General features: G+C 27.1%; 1 protein-coding gene across 4 annotated transcripts; it reads left to right on the plus strand.

Annotated features, from left to right (window-relative positions):
* Positions 1-1,440: 1,440 nt before the first annotated feature.
* On the plus strand, positions 1,441-21,452 carry LOC107162349 (F-BAR domain only protein 2). 4 transcript variants are annotated; one of them, XM_015509204.2, is made up of 20 exons: positions 1,441-1,918; positions 7,958-8,049; positions 8,179-8,395; positions 8,470-8,727; positions 8,814-8,912; positions 9,034-9,130; positions 9,811-10,086; positions 11,725-11,814; positions 13,339-13,438; positions 13,502-13,626; positions 13,689-13,828; positions 13,881-13,954; positions 14,048-14,211; positions 14,281-14,402; positions 15,318-15,520; positions 17,747-17,902; positions 17,966-18,098; positions 18,164-18,369; positions 18,439-18,665; positions 20,165-21,452. In XM_015509204.2, the coding sequence occupies exons 1-20, from the start codon at positions 1,889-1,891 to the stop codon at positions 20,236-20,238; spliced, it is 2,883 nt and encodes a 960-aa protein (XP_015364690.1). In that variant the 5' UTR covers positions 1,441-1,888; the 3' UTR covers positions 20,239-21,452. The 4 variants fall into 4 exon arrangements, with proteins under 4 accessions (XP_015364690.1, XP_015364693.1, XP_015364691.1 ...); XM_015509207.2 differs by having other exon boundaries at positions 1,442-1,918; positions 9,811-9,993; XM_015509205.2 differs by lacking the exon at positions 11,725-11,814 and having other exon boundaries at positions 1,443-1,918.
* The last annotated feature ends 494 nt before the right edge of the window (positions 21,453-21,946 follow it).

Genomic DNA, 21,946 nt, shown 5'->3' on the forward strand with positions numbered 1-21,946 from the left:
AATCACTACTTATTACTAAATGGCCAAATATTGCATCTGACAATTTTCAAAACAAAAGAAAATATGAATAAAATAATATCCTTTTTATTTTATCCATGTTACCTATACCTTATAGGCAACGTTAATATTTGTATAGCATAGGTATACCTACTTATAATAAAATACCGAACAATAGTGTACAATAGCACAAATGCGAAATATGTACGTGTATCCATTTACAACGTAGGCATTTAAGTATGACTTAGATTTTTATCCTTATTCCTTAGTATTTCAAGTAACTCTGGAAGTTTTCGTTCGAATTTTGATTGCAATATGTCAAAATTTTCAGAAAAATTATCTGAATCACATTTTGCTTTAAAACATATAGGTTGTCATTTGAAAAACCATAGTTGGTATCGCTACAGGATACTCCTTAAAAGTTGTGAAAAATCTAAGTACTCAAAAATATCGCCTTTAACTACACTTAAAAATTCCAAAAATCAGAATTTGAATATATGCATAATTTAAGCATAAAAATGGGGCGAGCATGCTTAAACATCACCCTGTATGTTATACAGTGAACTAAATGACCGGAGCTTCCGGATTCCCGGAGCAGTATCGCGTTGGCTGATCCCTCCCGGCTCCCACGTCCCGCTCGGTATAATATATGTTATATAAATCATAGCAATAGCTAATAAGACATAATCGCTGAACTGCACGATGGTCGAAACTGAACCGTGACAGATAATTTCGACGACCGAAATTAAAATGATACTCGTTATAACTGTTATGAGTTATTTTTTAAATTTATAATCCATTCGTAACAACCGGTCGTAACCAGAATTATTTTCAGGGGGGGGGGGGTGTGTTTTATAACTAGAGCTAGGGTACTACTGACGTAACTGTAACAAAATATCAAAGTATAGTAACAACAATCAGTATTTTAGTCAATACAATAATAATAATTAATAAACAATATCAGTGTCCGTGGCTGGTGATGGCTAATATTGTCGCTATATAGTCGCTATATATACCTGAGTTAATATAATAATATTAAACAAAATTGAGAAAAAAGTATGACACGCGCTTGATGCAGATACCTACATGTACAAATTTAAGCATCGGGAAATAATTGCTTAATTTTAAAAAAATTTCAATTTTTTCCCCATTGAATGTGGACGAATTCATTTTATTCACGGGATATTGATCATAGCCGACGGGCGTGACGACATCAACAACAACAAAAATAACAATAACAACAATACTGTGTAATACGGTACGTCGGCATCGCAGAACAAGTCCCATATTATTACTATTATAATACTAGTATTAAGTATTACATTATTGTACAATATCGCATACCGTCGGTGGAGGCGGCGGCGGCGGTAGGCGTTTGTTGGAACGCTTCTGGTTTCTTCCATGATCGCATCGTGGGCGTGCTGCGCCGCGGTGTCGCAATGTCGCGTCGTCGCGTCGGTGACGGTTCGCGGGGCCGCCGAGAGGGCGTAAACCGTTTTAGGCTCGAGCAGTGATAGCAAGTCCGATAATTTTTTTTCTCCATAATCAGTCATCCCCCGTCACCCTCGCACACTCTAGTTGTTAATCTTAGTACATTATCAGTCCCGTCGCTCGGTTACTTCCTTCATCCTTGCCGTCGGACGACACAACACACAACCGAAGTACCAAATACCGCTCCGAAGAAGCTGTGTATTTTTCACAACCACTGCAGTTTTCCTGCTTGAGGCGTGACATAATTACTAATCTCGCGATCGTTTCATGAGGACCGCCGTCAAACAGGCAACGACCACTATAAGCGCCATCACACACGCCACCGACGCCAGGAAACAGCCACACGTTTTCGCCACCTGCCTTTCGATTTTGGAATGACCAGCTCCACACGTCGTTCATCATGACTGTTGACTTTTGCGACTATTTTTGGGTAAATATTTATTTATCGTTTGTCTGTTGTCTCTTAGGTTTCACCCAATCAATCATGAGTGGCAACGATCCTACCTATCATCTTCTCTTGTCACTTAGTGTTGGATTTAGCTTTGGCGAACATATCTTAGTCATTTGATATATACGTCATAAATTCATGGACACATTTATCATTCATGTCAAGGACCCACACTCATGCTCAATCGTAATTGTTGCTCATTATGTTTAGTTGACTTCAATCAATACCAATTATGTTTTTGATCTCACGCCTCCATTTAATTTTTTTAATTCAATGTTGCTGTAAAGTGTAAAAGGGTTTTCATAGGTACCGGCTAATTATTATTCCCTCGATTTATCAATATTATCCAGTGTCTTATATTGTTTACGTTTTTGTACATCACAAATTTTCTATGCTGATTAATCATTCAGTGAATTGATTAAAGACATATCAGCAATTAGAAAATAATATTCTGTTAGTATATTTGAATATTTCAAGAGATACCTGGTATATTCTAATAAAAATATAGATTATGAAAAAATATCTATCTGTACAGTGATGTTTTTTGCACTCACTAAAAGGTGATTAATATTAGAGAATAAAATAATAATATTAGTCGAGTTGAATTTTAATGTATTTAAAACTCTCAAGATATGCTAGGATATAAGATGCAATTTAAAAATAGGTATAATGTTATTTATATAATTTTTTACGGTCAATTAGCTAAGTAAAATATTTAGGTAGATAATAAAAAAATGTAAAGTAGAACTAGGTATAGCACATTACACTTCATTTTATAAATTAATGTAGGTAGAAGGTCAGTATTTAACATAAAGTTAAAAAAAATATATATATATTAATTGTTGTCATTTAGGTACTTAACCCTTTTATTTCTCTAGATTTATTATTATGTTCAAAAAATTTATTCCACTTTGGTAGCTCCTATTGTTCCTTTAGCTTGTAATATAATCATTTGTTGGTAGCATTAAAAATTTAAGAAACTTTGGCTTAAACTTGAAAAATTAAATCATATAAGTAGGTACCTACTTATATATCTTAAATTAAAAATATTCTATTTCATGCCGCATAGATAAGTTGCAGAGTATACATTATGTAGCTGTGGAAAGGTCATACAGTAATCCCTCTTAATCCGCGGAGGTTAGGTTCGAGCAAAGTTGTGCGGATATCAAAACCACGGATAACGAGACCATAAAGCAATGTAAAACGGGAAGTTAGGTTTTATTTACATACAATTTTTGAATTTTTATTATTTTGTATTTAATTTTAAAAATCACATAAAGGTTAATATTTTTTACAATTATTTGATTATTTATTTTTTTTAATATAATTTATTAATTATTTATACATACATATTATATTAGGAAGGATGAAAAAAATTTGTAATTGATGTTTGTTAACTGAACAATTTTAAGATATAACAAATTAAACGTACATATTAAGGTATGTACTTATGTAGCTTATCTGTTATAAGTATGGGTATAATAAAGATGCAATTTCATCGCATGCATTTATAAAATGTTATCGCCGACCCAACTGCAGATTTTTAATCCGTGGATAACGAGGGATTACTGTATACGTTCCTGTTACATTATTTATAAAAGGGGATTGCCCGTGAGTTTGGCGTCTTTCTCTTACAAATGTACGACATAGAAAATTGTTGAATAGTAAGTGTAGTATACCTATCTCTCGATGGTACACAAAATAATCGATGAACAATTAATACTATTTTGAATAACTTTATTATACATAAAACAAACACACAAAATACGGGTCTCTATGAATCGCTTAAAAACATAACTCGTCTTTCACTCGAAACCCGCACTGTCCCTCTACTGTGGTGCTTAAGTCTTTAAATATTATTTTACAAAGTGCTGCCTCAGCTCATTTGCTTTGTTGGCCTAAAATAAGCAATTTAAACATTTAGCTAAAAGAAGTAATATTTATCTATGATCATTAATTGGCACATGCCACATACAACATAAGATATTATTTTTGATATTTAGTGAGTTGACTAATTATCAGTTGTTTAAGTAAGAAATAAGAATGTTGTCTGTGCTTTAGTGTTGGCTTTTATATATTTTATATATTCTCATTTTCAAGTGACATGTCCATATCAATATTTAAAATTAAAATATCTAAAAACTTGCCCATGCTTAAGCACTGATAATTTTCTTACTCAATAATTTGACTATAGGAAAATTCACTCTAATATAAAAACTAAAAGCACACTATTAAAACTAGTGATAACAGCAGTTATCACTAGTTAAAACATGTGGTATATGTGTAAGACGGGACAACAAATGTATGGATAGTATCCTCTTAACATATTTATTCATAGGATGTGTGTTTAAGTGTCTGAGTACTCTGGAAATTACCTGATCTGCAAATTTAAATTAATTCAAAACAAATTGATATATAGTGGGAGAACAAATTGAATACATTTCATTAAAAATTCCTAAAAAATTTCTTTTTGGTTAGATTTGTGAAATATTTTAAGTATGCTTATGCACTTATACAGCACTGATTTATTAAGCTACACTAAATTTATTGACTTAAATTTCATTTCACATAGAATATATAAATAACATATACTAAAATGAGATATTTTCACAATTATTGATATAGTTAAGTAGATATTAACCAGTGGTTTACTTGGGAGGGGGCACGGAGGACTGAGTACCTCAACTAATTTTTTTGGATACGCTAGCGTACCCCTACTTCTTTTTTAAAGGGGAACGCATGGGACAGATTGTTATGTAAACTTTTAACCCCCCACCGCCATGATTATGTAAGTTTTATTAAAATGCTAGAGACGCTACGTTTTAAAAGTAGCTAGAGTACCTCTACTACTTTATTTCCAAGTCAACCATTGATATTAACACATTATTTATGGTCTCTTTATGACTTACATGAAACATAAAAATAAAAACAAATATGCATTCAGTAGAAAAAATCTTGTATTGTTACCTGTGAATTGGTCTTGGTCTATTATCAATGTATATTGTAAATTGTTTTTTTTAAAGATATTTCAATATTTCTGTTGTGGAAGAGTATTTTTAAGTTTGAGTGCATGTCTTAATGTACCCATAACTTGCATAAAAATTTAAAACACTGTAAAAATCTATCAACTTAAAGCTAACATATATATATATACACAATTTTATTATTTATTGACTTGAGGTTTGATAATATGTTAATATAAATTAAAGCAAACAACACAAGATTGGTTCTGCTAAATAATAGGCTAAATAAAAATTTGCTGAGTTGCTCATGGACCAAAGAAAGTAAAAAAATATTGTGCTAACATCTTCTTAATAACAGCATAAAATATGAAGATTTTTAATTTTCAAAATAGCCTAACAACATTTCAGTGATCTTGAATATCCACTAATTTTTAACAACATTTTTTATAGGTATTAACATTTGGTATACTCAGGCCAACAAGAGAACACTATTAGGCAGTAACCAAAATTCATCTTTTCTCGCATATTCCCACCATTAAACTGGCCCAAACGCTGGCCGTCATAAATACTGTCCACCACCACTGACATTGATTTTGTCATGAATTAGATAGTTAAATGGAAGACATTTGGGCGTAAAACTGTAGATCTCATTCATTTGAATGCACTAATTGCCATAAGCGTGTCCAGGCCTCCATGGCTAAGGAGGCCATTTATAAAATTTAAATTTTTTACTTATTACAACGATCTGTATTTTATAATCTATATTTGTGACTTTTTATTTTTGTTTGTAAATTATATAGCACTACTAACCATATAGAAATCTGTGTTTCACGGTAGACTATATGCCAAGAGGCCAAGAATCAAGTCACTGGGGAGGCCTGTGTCCACCCTGCCAACCCCCGTAGATACGCCTATGCTAAGGGGTAGTGTTCTTTCAGTGGCCAAAGTATATTTACAAAATTTAAACATCTATTTTACTCAAAAACTTAAACTTTAGAATTGAAAAAAATATGTCATTACATTAAACCCTGTCCTTTATTTCCTTTATAAAGAAATATAGTCTCTGGCTGACTATGTTTTAGGTGTTAACTATTTAGTTACATATTATTATATTAATGGCTTAAAATCAATAACTTTGAAGTTCCTAATTTAACCATTATAATTTTGGTTGTAAAGTGTTGGTTGTATTTTAAGTAGGAAAATATAGTCATATACTATATAATAATATAATAATATATAGTATAATATATTGATGATTTGTAAGTGTATGACAAGTTAATCAACATAAGTATATATTATATAATATGAGTCCAATCTGGAAATTTGAATGTCTGTACGATGAACATATTATTAAATGTTTACTTCCAATCATTGCACATAAGTACTCCTAAGCTCATATCAACAACTGCATAGCCATACCCTAAAATATTGCAGATTAATAACTCATTATTTACTATTTTCAAAACAGTTATAGTGTGATAATAATTTTATAACTTTCTGACTTTGATTGGACAGTTTTTATTTTGATTTATTAACAATTTTGATAAGTTTTAACCATCACATTTTTCATTCCAAATAAGTACAGATGGTTAAATTCAAAATTCAAATATACATTTTTTTTTCATTTTTTAATGATTTAGTTAAAAAACAAATATTAAAATTTACTTTACTTAAACTATATAAAACTAATAATCAATAACTATTTTCAAAATTAAAGTCTGTTTAACCAAAATCTAAAGTCTTGTTAGGCGATTAGGCCTAATACCATATTTTTAATGAGGATTATAATAACTAAAATTTCAAGATGGATAAATAATGTAGATAAAACAAATACCTTTATTAATGTAACTAGCTAGCTAAGTTCTGGGTAAGTAGTAAATAAAAAATATACTTATTAAAATTGAAGGATACAGAAAAATTGAATTAGATACTTCAAAGTGTTTACTATATTATGATCCTTGCTTCATTTCTCTTAGCAAAACATATGATATATTATGTAATTAAACTTGAAAATGATAGTCAGTCCCTTAACTGATATCTTTTCATTTTGTTTTTTTTTTTTTGTATTATATAATATAATATTTTTGAATTTATCTTACTAGCTGTCTATATTAGGTACTATTTAAGAAATATAGATTTCATTAATGAAAAATTATTTAAAACAAAGTTTGAACTTGACTAGCTATAAATTTTTGATCAAAAAAAAATTATATCAACGAAACTTTTCTCACTATTATTACATTTATCTGATGGTGTTAAAATTGTTTGAAATTAAATTGGTTTTAAATTCTTAAACTACATAGTGCAATTTTTTTAACGCTATCATATAAACGTGGTAAGTTGTAAAAACCGTTTAAAAATGTAAACCGCTTTAAAAGTTAAAACGCTTGCACCATGTATCCTGAGAATCTAAAACCGATTTAATCTCAAACCGTTTTAACACCATATTAACTTAGTATATTATATTTCATAAAACATTATGTTTTATGTTATGAATAGTATGTAAAATATCTATCAAATACTTAAAGTAGGCGCTTTTATTTTAAAAATGTTATATTTTAATTATATCAAATGAGGTATGTTATATACCTATTGTATAGTTAAAAAAAAAAATTCTCTATTTTAAACATTAGTAGGTACAAAACTATTAATTTTAATATTAGTACCTATTGATTATACTTATAATATAGTAATTTGAGTAGTGTTTCTATTAGCATTTTGTCTTTTAAAAATTAATTTACAAATTATATATATTTAAATTTAAAATTAAGTTTTTTTTTTTTACTTTTGTTTTGTATATACATTTGATACTTGACATTCATTAATCTGTATAACAGTAGATCAGTTTCCATAATATGTTAAATACAACATATTGACCTGAGCCAAAATCTAATCAGAACATTAAACACAAATGTTAATCTATAAAATATAAAAAGGAAATTTATACATTTAATAATGATTACTGTTAACACTATTTTGATACTTTGTAATGTTATTTTTTGCATATAGTTATAAACATCTAACATAAATAATAGTATTGATATTTCAATTATTTTAGGGCGAAAAAAATAATGGATTTGACATTTTGTACCATAATATGAAACATGGATTGATTGCCAATAAGGATCTATCAGATTTTTTAAGAGAGAGGTAAAAAAAAAGGTTGATTTAAAAATTGAAATAACTAATATAAACCGTATTCAAATAATATCTTTAAGTATTAAGTATTAACTATCTAAAAGTATGTAATATGACTGATGAATATATTATTTTTATTAGGACTAACATCGAAGAAACATGCTCAAAATTACTTGCAAAGTTAGCTAAACAAACAAGTAGTAGTTCAAATACAGGGACATTCAATCCTTTATGGCAATTACTTCGTCTGTCTATTGAGAAATTAACCACAATACATATGCAGATGGTACATAAAGTCTGTGAATTAGTAAAAGATGTTACTAAATACACAGATGAATTGCAAAAAAAACACAAAAATGTAAGTAGAATTTACAATTTACAGCTGAAATTTTCATTTACTAGAATTATTTTTAATATAATCCATACTTTTAGGTAAAAGAAGAACAAAGTGGAACTTTAGATGCTGTACAAGCCATCCAGTCAACTACATTAGCCTTACAAAAAGCAAAAGATATTTATTTACAAAAAGGTGGAGAGTTGGATAAACTGAGAAAAGATAATGCTTCTGCCAAGGACATTGAAAAAGCTGAAATAAAATTAAAAAAAGCTCAAGATGATTACAAAGTGTTAGTTGACAAATATAGTAATGTAAAAGAAGAATTTGAAAAAAAAATGAATGCAGCGTGCAAGGTTAAAATAGATTTTATTTATTTGTTACAAAATTGAATTAATATTGCTTCTTAAACTTATGAAGTTGATTTTAATTTTTTGCATAGCTTTTCCAAGAAGTTGAACAATCACATCTGAAACAAATGAAAGATTTTCTCAATGTCTATACTGAATTAGTTGAATCTAATCATGAAGAAATTGGAAAAGTTAGTTAAATTAAGTATTTTAATTTTGAATATGTGACAATCAAAGATTTAATTGATATTCTGTTAATTTAAATCAAACCATTGATAAATATGTTTAAATCAATGATATCGCCATGTCTAGGTGCATGTTGAATTCAAAAAACAATGTTTAGAAATGACTGTGGACAAACTATTGGAGCAATTTGTTTTAACTAAATATACAGGATTAGAGAAACCAGGTATTTTATACATTACAAATTTTTAGGGCTAGAATGTTTATGACTATAAAAACTCTAAAAAAGCATGCAAATGCCAAATATATTTATAGAGTTTTAAATTATCAAGATGTACCTTTAAAATAGTCAAGTATGATAAAATTCAATTTTTTATTATGTATTCAAAATATATTACTATACATTTTAATATATTATAATTAATTTATAATTAATTAATAACTATACTACATATTTTATATTTGCGCGATTGTGTAAAAAGTGACACCAATAACAATACCTAATTATAGGTATATATAAATTTAAGAATTTAATATAAAAAAAAATTTTCATGTTCATTATGGGTGCATGGATCCATATTTTAATTATTATTATTTCTTGTGATTTAACTGGCTCAATTTTTAATTATATTATATATTAAGCTTATACATTTTTTAACTTCAGTATGTGGTTTAATATACTATATTGCATTGGATTCAAAAATTATGAAAGATGAATATATTTTACTGCTTTTATGTCTTACTGTACATAATTATAATTTGGTCTGCGATTGTGTCCTATTAAAATAAATTAAATGTAAATTAAATTGGGTCATAAACATCCTAACACTATAGAATATAAGTATGCAGTTATATAGTTTTAATTGTATTCAACTTCTTACTGTTAATTGTTTTTACCTTTACAAGAAAATATCGAATTTGAGGAAATTTGTCTCAATAGCACTTCTAGTAGTTTGAATCAAGTTCCGGACTCATCAAGTGATTCAAAATCAATTCAAGGAACCAATTCACCAGTTTTCATGAGTACGCCACAAAACTCATGTGCAGCTAGTGTAGCATCTGAAAAGCCTTCAACGGCAAAACGTGAAGGTAATTGCCGTGTAAGGGACCAGAAAGATGCTACCAATTACCAGTCCTCCAGAGCAACATCCTTACTCAATATATTCATCTCCAACTCCCATGGTATGTTCATTTAACAATAAATTTTTTTCAACCTCGCAATCGGCCTACCGGAACTGCTATTATAGTAGAATTTTTTTCTGCACCGTACCAGCAATCGGTAATATCAAATATCTCTTTAGTTGCTTTATCAATTACGTTTTTTTATGTATACTAGTTAGTGTGACTTGACCAATCCCCTTAATATATTAGTGTTAATTATCTTCATTATTATTCATGGCTCTCAAAAATTTGAAATGCTGTAGTATTTAAATTATTTTGATTATATCAATATAATTTTAATTCTATTTGTGATAGTCAAAACTAAATTGTTAAAAAATAAAATCAATTGAAACTGTGTCAGCTTTTTTCACAAAAAAACAAGTATTAATACTAACTAAATACCCAAAATTCACCTATTAGGAAAATTGTAATTATTTAATAACTTGATAAAATATTAAAACATTCACAAAAATGAAACATAAAATATTTTTCATTTTTTCTTCTCTTTTATGAGTTAGGTATTAACAATGTTTTTATAAACAAAATTATAATTGCATGGTATAGTGAATTGTCATTTATTATTTTTCAATGTTATAAAAGTATTATACGAAATAATTATTCATTGGTTATAGGCTTATAGCCATAAAGAAATTGAAAAGTGTAAAAAATAAAAATAATTAAAATTTACAAAACATTCATGAATTTTATTATTGGCCCCGTTCAAAGTTTGATATTATAATATATTATATTCCTGTCGTTCTAAAGAATACTATATAACAGATTTATATATTTTATATTAATTAATATATTAAGTGGATGCGATATGCATGCGTAATCTCCAACTTGCAAGTGCGTAACATAACAAATTTTAAGCTCAGCTGTTCCTATTTATCATTATTTAATATTATATAAATTTTAAAATTATTTTATTAATTATTAATATATATTTTTAAATTTAGAGGGAATTGACTTTATTATAAAAATTAAAGGCAGCATTATTTTCTAGGTTATTACTGAGATTTTTTTTTTATTTATTAATTTTAAAGCGAGTTATGAGTATTTTAAGATGTACAAACAATTTATAATTTTAAAAATACTTATAACTCGCTTTTTAATTTAAACATAAAAAAAAGCCTCAGTAATAACCTATATGATAATTTTACCTTTAATTTTTTATTCGCTATACATTTTAAGGTAACAGAAATAAATTGGAATTGCTGAGCGTAAAAATTTGTTATGTTTCACATTTGTAAGGCGGAAACAACATATGTGGGTGTGGCGTCCTTAATGATCACACAATGATATTGTCTGTCATTGCTATTTATACACAGTAATTTTTTTTATAATTTTGTAGTAATTTGTGTTTATAATAATTGTAGATTTAATTTAATAAGCTAAATTAGTTGTTTTTTAAATATTTTTTGGAAAGCAACATTTACAATTTCAAAGTAGTATTAATTAATTTTTTTCATTATTTGATTTATAATAATTTTTAAATACATTTTTATTCATATTAAGTGTAACAGCATATTACAAAATGTTATCAGTATTGATCATTATTCATTATTGTTCTATCAAATTATGTATAATGCATGCATATTTTGTATAAAATTAATTATTAGCTTGTGTGTTGTTATTTAAGTAAAAGCTGTGTTACAGGTGCTTTTTCAAAATCAAACAGAACTGTCAGTTTAAGTGCTGATCACACAGCTTATTCACTTCCTCAGAATTCTATTCGTGGATCAAAATGTAATTTGTGTTTATTATTATTGATCCTTAGGTATAAAGTTTCTTGCATGTTTACATATTTTTGTTGCATTTTCCTTTAGATCAATTTACGCTCCCTCTCAAGCGCTATATTCAGATTTATTTGAGTTCTTATACTTGATATTTACTGTTTAAACAAATATGAATGAAGTAAGTTTCAGATAAATTACATTTGATAGGTATGCATTATTTTCTAATTTTGTTGAAATTAGTTTTGTACAAAATAAATATTTCAATTAGAAACTAAAAGTATATTGTCAATTACACAAGTTATTATTCTGAAACATATTTTATACATATTATTTATCTTAATATTTCTTTGAAGCAAACTATTCATGTTAAGTAATAAATATAATTTTATAATAGTGGTTAAATGCAATGCTATGCTTGAATTTCTGTGTATTTATTATTTTTATTCATAACATTGTTCAACAATAATATATTTTTTCTATCTGAAGAAAAATATAAATAAAATGTTTGTTTATAAATAACTATCTAAAGTAAAATTTATAACTATGCCATTCAATTTTATTTATCAACTAAAAATACTGTTAAGAGATGAGATTTTTTTTATTTTATTAGTAAAAATTAGTTATTGTGTCAAATCATAAAGTAATTAAATTTATTAACTACAAATAAATTAACCACTTATGTATTAAGGAGAATGGTCAAAATAGTATACATATTTTTTTTCTGTCTTTAGGTATCTATTTATATATATCTTTAATAGGTAGTATTTTATGCATCAATTATATTCAATTTAAACATTTCAAATAATTGTTGTTGTTACATTTGTATTCTATAAAAATAAAACGGTTCAATTATGTAATTAAAAAAAAAAAACATTAATTCATCAAAATTTTATAAATAATCCATAAATATTATTTATTTTTAAGGTTAATCAATATTCAATAAATATAAATAAATTCATTGATTTTTATTATTTTAAAAATATATTGTTAAATTTTTGGACTATTTAGTATTTATGAATCATCACAGTTAGCTATGCTTTTAAAACTAAAAATTAAATCTTTTTTATTAACATATCTTTATATTTAGCATGCTGTCATACAAGTACACTATCTTCAAGTTAACTTATTTCAAGGTGGCCAAATATATCATAAGTGCGGCTATAAGTATATTTTTATCACATATTAACTACAGAACATTCCAAAATTAATTTCTTTTCGTCCTTTTATATCCTTTGAAATGGCTTTTATTGTTGCATTTGTTTGAAATGATAATTTATATTATTTATTTATTTATTTATTATACAATTTTATTTTTATTCTAGTTGCATGTATGTTCACAGTTATTTTATCAATAGTATTATTTATTTAGATATTTTTAAGTGCCAAATACAAAGATAATGTGACTAGTATTTTTAAGATACTACATTTTTTAAAATTATATCTTAATCATACTGATGTGCTCATCTCTTTGTATTGTGCCTCGATGGTTTGTATATTCCATTTAATTTGGTTAAGAAATGTAATATGTGTTCAGGGTTTTTAAGGAGCAGACGAGACAAACGCAAAGAAAAGAAAACTAAAAAGAAAAAGGATTCTAGTGGTGAAACAATTGGAAAGGAAGATAAATCTGAAAAGTAACTAAAAATTTTAATATCACATACATATTATAATAAACTAAATTGTGGTATGAATTTCAGTGAAGAAAAAGAAGAAGAGCCAAAAACTAATGCTCCAGAAATAGATGATGAAGGATATTGTATTCAGCCATCGGGACAATGGACTGTCGACAAAGAAGAAACATTTGATTCCTCTTCTGATTCAGGTTCTTAATTTGTTCTTGTTATTATTTAAAACAAAATGTATTTATTATGAATGGCTTAATAGATGAAGAAAGAGATAAAAGACTACATGTTGAGATAAAACCATTAAGCAATGGGGCAGGTCCAATCAGTGCAAGTGTTGATGAATTAAGAGCTACTGTTGAAAACATATCATTATTACCTTTAGGAACACATACTTTAAAGGTAACTAGAAAAAAAAAATTTAACAAATTTAACTTTAAAACATAATTTTTAGAATCGACGAGGATCTGTTAACGATGATGGTACCATGAAACGTTCTAAATCTGTTTCTCAACAATTGAATACTGTGTAAGCAATAATTAAATAATGCAATTAAATTATTATTAAATAATAAAATCATTTTTTGTTGATAAACTATAATAATATAATTATTTGTTTTAGAAAAATAAGTAATGATTTGATAGGACTGAATTTGTTTCAACCCAATGATCCCACTCCTAATCCAGTTCAGCAGAGTAATTCAATGAATAGTCCTACATTATCATTAACTAATAAATCCATTTCTCCGCCAAATGTTTTTCCTGTGGTTTCAAGATATGCTGCAGGTAATATACTCGTAATTTTACTTAATAAAAAAAAAAATGTTTAATATATTAAAATTAAAAACTGTTTAGATCTAGGCGACTTGTTTTTTGATGTTGGAGATGCTCAACAGTCCACTCCAAAACAGGGACCTCCGTCAACCACTCCTCCTGTGTGTTCTATTTCTATTCCTCGTCCACCTTCACGACGCGAGGTAATTATAGAATTATTTAAATAACAATAATATGTAGATATCAGTATTTTCCAAGTGCTAGACCACGTCCGGCATGAATAGATCTTAGTCTCGTTTACATAGAGTAAAGACACTTCTATGTATGATTAGACAGTAACTTGGAGCAAAACATCTCTTTCACATTATGTAGTAACATCGGTTTGTCGTATTTATTCTCATCTTAATTTCATTATGCAAATTATTAATTCATTGATATTAACTCCCGAGTCCTCTACCCACTCAAATGTTAACCCTTCAGTACAGCACTGCAGTGTGTACTCTTTATTTTGGGTTCCAAATCATCTTAATTTATTTTGTCTTGTTTTCATCTACACCTGGTCCCATATTGCGGCAAGATAATACTAGCTTTCTTGCACTCTCCTCAATTTTGTATTTGGATTATCCTAATAGAATAATTTCATCTGCATAAAATTGCAGAGTAAGAATCCTATTAATTCCATTTTTTCTGATACCTGGTATGTTTCCTCCAACCACTTTTTTTTTGTCTAGATTAAACATCACTAGGTAGAGCATATCACTATGTTTTGTCTTAGTCTTTGACAAGTCTTGCATTTAAATATTGTGAAGAGCTATCCACAGTTGCTTTCGGTAGATACATCATATGCTTGTTTGAAATCCAATAACACCTTGCATATGGATTCATGAAGATCTTTATTGTATTAGAACGCACAATTAAAAATATTTAACTACAATTTAATCTCTATGAGACATTTTAATATAATACTGTTGATAGTTTTAAAAAAAGGTGAAAGTATTCAAATATTTATGAAGTTACAATACTTAATAAATATTTTAAAGTTTATACAAATTTTTATATGTTTAAAAATTGTACAATTTCTAATCAGTTAAAATGAATGTTTGGTTCATTGAATATAGAACAATGGGCCCCGTAATCAACTTAGTCCAATAAGCATTGGCAGAACAGACAGTGTGTCAAGTCTTGATTTTCGATCTTCCGGAGTTCTAGGACCATCTAGAGGACCATCTCCATTAACAATTGGATTATGTGATTCCATTCCACTAGCTGTTGCTTTTCATGAAATAATCCATGCATATTTCAAAGGATCAAATGAATCAAGGTATTATTTTAATTGTTTTGAAACATTGAAAACTATCTATTATGTTTCTTAAAAAACAATTTAAATTAGAATAAAAAATTTTAAATGCTATTAAGTTGTGTTATATATAATGTATTGTGCTTAATAATTCAAGAATATCAGTTAACAATACTGTTAATTTTTTACTTGATAAGAACACTTTGACGGAAATATAGAATTGGAACCAGACAACCTAATATATTAATGAATATTCTTATTACCTAAATAAATAATTATTGGATTAAATATAATTTTATTCGTGTGGTATTGTAAATAAGGTTGGAAACATAGTGTTACTTCCGCCTCAGATGCATTACTTTTGTAAACTAGTTGGTCAGGAAGGATTATTTAACATTAAAATAACACTTGAGATTTCGTATCGAATTATTTATTATTAAAAAAAACGACGCGACTCGCATTTAACAAAATGATTGCATAACAAATAAATTTTAAACAAAGAACAAACTAAAAGGACTGTGGTTTGTGGGCGCACGCAACGTCGCACACCACGGTTACGCACACAACTGAACTGGACAGTCATACCGTGCCGGGCCGAGGCCTGGCGTCTGGTTGTCAGTGTAGCCAGTTGCTAACACTTTATTGTACTGCAACACACCTCATTCGTTTATTAAAACTAAGTGGTTGTTAATATTTATACTAAATCTTATCCAGTTAGGAGTAGTCGCCGAGCTGTTCCTACTACACAGACCGGTCTTTAGAATCGGGTTGTTGGGTCGATAAAAATAAAGTTTTCTAAGTTATATTTTACAGATCCTAGGAACTTATGACCTGCGTTCATAGACTAACACAATGAAACTTTATATAGTAACGTGAAACAATATTTATTAAATGATTGAATACTATTTATACTATATAGTACACAGTAACCCTGTTCTTGAAGGTATTGTATTGAAGATCATAGGAGTACCGAAGTATGAGCTGAACAATTGAAAAAGTGATTTTTAAAGGTAGGCTGGACTGTGTTTTTGACACAACCGTGGTTTAGACTTGATTGTCTGACTATATTTTATAATATACATATTATATGCTCGTGCTCTATGTTCCAGTAAAATCACTGAGCGCGATATAAATAACGATTCAGTAATCTGTAAATCGTTACAGTACAATAATTACTAAAAAATCATAAAAAATCATCAAACAATATAAACATTTAAGTTGTGGTGGTCAGAACTTATATCATTGATTAATGATAAATAATAAATTATCAACAGTAGGATAAGTTAGCTTCATCTAATCTACCACTCCACAAGTTGCCTCACATCCTCCTTGACCGACATGATATCCTTTACTGACTTATAGAATATTATCTAATTATCCAACCTCATACAGAGATAGCCCTCTCTGTCATGTATAGGATTGAAAATCAAATATTTTTGACAGCACTATACAACATGATTCCACAACTATATAATTCCAAAATATTTTTATTTATTTTTACTCAGGTATTGTGTAGGGCATTGACTATGATACCACTAATTTTTATTTCTTTTTCCAAAGTTTATATCACATTTATTGTAAGGTTAATGTACCAATGTATTATTTATTTTTATTTTAATAGATTTTACTCATACAAATTGGCAATTGCCATATTTTGTTTCAATTTTAACAATAGTACAATTTGAAAAATATTTCTGATAGTTTGTTGTATATTTAATATAAAGAAGTTCAATGGTTAGTGTTACTAGTTAGCGAACTATATATAATATATATATATTGTTGTAATGTTGTAGTAAGCTTTCTATAAAATGAAAATAAAAAAATGTTAGTACTTAAAAGTAGGTTAAAAAAACAATTAGCATAGACATTATTCGATTTTAAGATTAGTATATATAAGGAATATGTGAATACAACAAAAGGGTCAGTGGTGGTGATTGTGTGACTCGATTATCACCAGACTCCGCGATTAATTAAGTGTCTTACAAGTTGTACAACATTCTTTGGTTGTTCTTCTATTGAATATTTTCGACTAATCAAAGTAAACAACAATATAAAATAACATAATTTATACAGTTTAAATGGGAAAACTGTTTCCATGTTTCCAGATGTATTTCATTGTTGTCTTTTTTTTTTACTTAGCTCGTACCATAATTATCGTGCTGGATAAAAACCATCATCATAATAAATTATAAAATAATGGATAATTTAAGTGGTGTCAATCAGATTGTAGTTATTAAAATGTTATTTTAGGTGTCAAGTAAAAATGTTTGGAGATATGATGGTATCTTTTCCTGCGGGTATTGCAAATATTTTAGCAAATAATCCGAATCCAGCAAAATTAACATTTCGATTGAAGAACACTGCTCGGGTGGAAAATATTCTACCTAACAAACAATTAGTTATAACGTAAGGAAGAACAATAAATATAAAAAATATATTTTTGTTTTTAATATTATTGTATTATTTCAGGGATAATTCGTTTACATACACTGATTCAACTGTTTATGAGTTCAATATGCTTGCTCTAACTTCATTATTACGTAAACAATTTGAGCAAAATCCTGTTGCATCTTACTTTAATGTTGATATTCTCAAATATCAAGTTAGTTGAATTAATGTTTTGATTATTAATCAAATATTTTATAATTTTTTAACTTACGTTTTAAGGTAAAATTGCGCAATACTGCAGCCGCTTCATGCCCGTTCCAATTAGTTTCATTTTATAAATGCAGTAATACTTATACAGATCTTAAAATTGGTTACAAGTTTAATAGTCACTCCATGAGTGTTCCTTCACCTTTATTGAATGTTACTGTTTCTGCTAATTTAAATTCAGCAATACGTAATATGCAGTCCAAGCCAACTGCCCAATGGTAATTTTTATCTACCTCAACTTGATTGAATTAATAACTTTATACATTGTTTTAAATATAATAATATAGGGCTCCGGATACAAAAACAGTAAGTTGGAGGTTTGCAGAACTCGCTCAATATTCTGAAAGTCAAGGTTCTGGTTCACTTAAAGCAAGATTCGAGGTTGACAGCTTATGCCCAATATCAACTATAGTAACTCAATTCAATTGTGAGGGTACTACATTATCCGGGCTAGAATTTGAGCTAGCAAGTAGTGGTTATAGAGTTTCATTAATCAAAAGACGTTTTGTTGCTGGTAAGTTTTCACTATTAATTGTTAAACTAACCTGCTAAAAATTATATTTTTTTATTTATCATATATTTACGAGTTGTCCCAATTCAACTATGAAGACATTGAAATAGAAAAGCATATATTAAAAAAATTAAAAAATTAAATAATAAAATAATGAAAAGGGCATTGGAAATAAAAAATATTAATAGTAGAACTATGATGCATTTATAATACAAATAAATTTAAATAAAAGTAATTTAAAATAAGAATGTTGGCTGTCTTCATCATCCTGTACAATGGATTGCTTTTTTAAACAAATTGAAATAGAAAACGAGTGGAAATGGCAAAAGTTTTGAAGAGAGACAAGAAAGTTGACGTTAACCAATAATACTAACGTAAACCAATAATACTGGAGCATCTATATCAGAGTTGATAAGTTTAAATAGACACAAAAAATTAATAAACTCTTCTATCAGTTAATTATTTTAAGTCAAGAATCCGAAGAACATGGTTGCCATTTAATTTGTAAAATAAAAGCACAGGACTTAAACAATTTTCTCTGGATATGCTTGAACTGACATTTGTCACTATTACTATTAGGTTCCCAGGCTACTATACCATACTTCAAGACTGAACAAACAATCGAACAGTAGGCAGATTTAATAGAAGTAGATAATTTAAAATCATTATAAATACGTTTTACAAAGCTCATCAATTTTAGTGGTTAAATGACATATTTTTGATGTGTGAATGGAATCACTGTTTTTTACTAAAAGTTTAACCATAGATTAACCTTCTCATTCATATATGAGGTAAAGTTAACCCCATTAATCAAATAGTTTAATACTAAAAAATTTGTAAGTAGTTCATAATATGATATTTAGAGATGTTCTATGTAAGACTTGGTGAAAGTTTTTTGCCCATAAAGTTATTGCATTTATATATTTTTGAAGAGATAAACAATTACTAGAGAACTCACTTTTAGAAAGAGCTTAACTTTTCAAAACTTCAGGAAGCCCATTAATGAAGATAACAAATAATAGTGGTTACAAGTAACCACCCTGAGAATCATCCAAAGGAATATGGAAGTAATCTGATGGCACACCATTAAATCATACACATTGCTTTCTGCCATTTAAATATGATCACAACCACGAAAGTAGTGGCTCTCACCAGTTTCAGACTCTTTTAATGATTTAATCAAAGACTCAAGTGACATACATGATCAAAAAAATAGAAAAATCCTTATAAATTTCTCGTTGAATAAATAATCTCATTTAACTTTTTAGTTTTATAAATATATATTAATACAAGTATCAGATAGAATAAATATTGATATTTTTTTCTTTTTACTCAGCTCCTTAAACTTAATTTTACATGTATAATATCATTACATATCATTATTTTGATTACATTTTTTTCTATAAACTAAGTTTTGATTTACACCTAAAAATTATAATATATAATAGTTACATATTATTTAAAAACATTTTATACTAATTTATAATCATTAACTTTTTCAGGTAAATACATATGTGATGGCGAACCAGATCCAAAAAGCTCTACCCAACATTCCACTGTGTCATCAGATTGTTAATTGTCAGTTTTTTTTATTATTTGTTTCCATTTGTATTTTTTTCATTTTATTTAAACTGGAGTATTATAATCTCAACATATTTTTTTTTTTTTTTGACAATTTTTTTCTTGATTACTTAAGTTCACATTTATTATTTTCATAAAATATATAAATATAAATTAACTTCAGCTTTTAAATATTATATGATTTTCTTTAACAAAAAAGTATAATAACTATTAGTTATTATTATGCTATTATATAAAACGTTCTGCTAGTATTTTTACAGTATTATCTACCATTTTCAAATTAAACTTTTTAAAAAAAAATAATGATATACGAATGAATTTTAATATTTATATAATATGTGTATAAAATATTAATATAAAATTATAATTCAAATTTAACATTAACTTCTTTCTGACATAGAAGACCGTTTTATTACCAGCATTAGTCAATAGAATCCATCTTTAAACTTACAATAAATAAGAAAAATAGTTTAATTGAATTTATACCCTTAATTTGTTTTATGTTATGAAGGGATATCATTAAAAAGCTTGCTTATAAATCTGTTTTCAAAATAATTGAATAATCTGTTGTACATTTATATTTATATTATTCCATATAAAAATAGCAATAATCAAATTTATCTTCTAATCGGCTATTTTATATTTAAATCAAAACAAAATACAATAGATCTGATTGTAAAATCTCTTTTTATCATTATTTTATTATTATTATTATTTTTTATTGTTGTGATAAATTTATCAATATTAAGGCTTTGTTTATGATTCCTTGTTAAATTAGTTAGTTTTTGGTAATAATGTTGTATGTGATTGTTTATTGGACTTGTGATTATAATGTGGGCTTGTAGATAGTACCTTCTCAGACACCTGTAATAAGTCAACTGTATTTTGAGTTTATTGATTTGGATCATTGTACTATAAAGATGAGTCTCGAAAATATTACGTTGAAAGTTTAATTATGTAAAAATCAAAATCTTCATTAAAAGTTATTTGTTTGTTGGTATTCTTATTTTTAAATACAATAGTGCTGTATAAGGTTATTTATATTTAGAAATAATATTTATTTGTGGCTCAAAAAAAGTTAACTGGTAATATTATTATATTATTATTGTATGTGAAGATAATTATTTTTTTAGATTTAATATATTGTATATATATATAATATTTATTACATACACAAATATATCAAATAAATATACTCATTCATATAAATATATTTTTCTTTTACTATCTTATTATCATAAAACACTTTTTTAGTGTATTAATGTTAATAAAATTTAAATGGAGCAATAAATGTTTAGTTGTTAGGTGTTAGTAAAAATTACAAACTCCTTAAATACCTGGTGTGTACACCTGTCTAGAACAAATTTTATAAATATGTATATATATGTTTTATAAATATTTTAGCTATATTTATTTAATGTTTTTTATCTTATTTTTACGATTTTAGTATCACCCTTTCTAAAATTTTAGAAGAAATGAGAGAAATTTGTTAAGGAAATTAAGTATTACAAACGACAATAATGAACTTGCTCAATAAATAAATAATGTTAGATATCGAATAGATAGTATTGAACAAAATAGCATAAATCCACTATAGAAATAATTGGTACCGTGTCTTGAAGATACTTTGTGCCATAAAACAATTGAGTCATTCTACAAAATGGTTCGTTAACAATTAATGACAAAAAATTATAAATATCATT

The sequence above is a fragment of the Diuraphis noxia genome, unplaced genomic scaffold, assembly GCF_037042655.1.
Source record: "Diuraphis noxia isolate RWA-SAM2 unplaced genomic scaffold, SU_Dnox_SAM2 contig0001, whole genome shotgun sequence".
In the NCBI taxonomy this organism is placed as follows: domain Eukaryota; kingdom Metazoa; phylum Arthropoda; class Insecta; order Hemiptera; family Aphididae; genus Diuraphis; species Diuraphis noxia.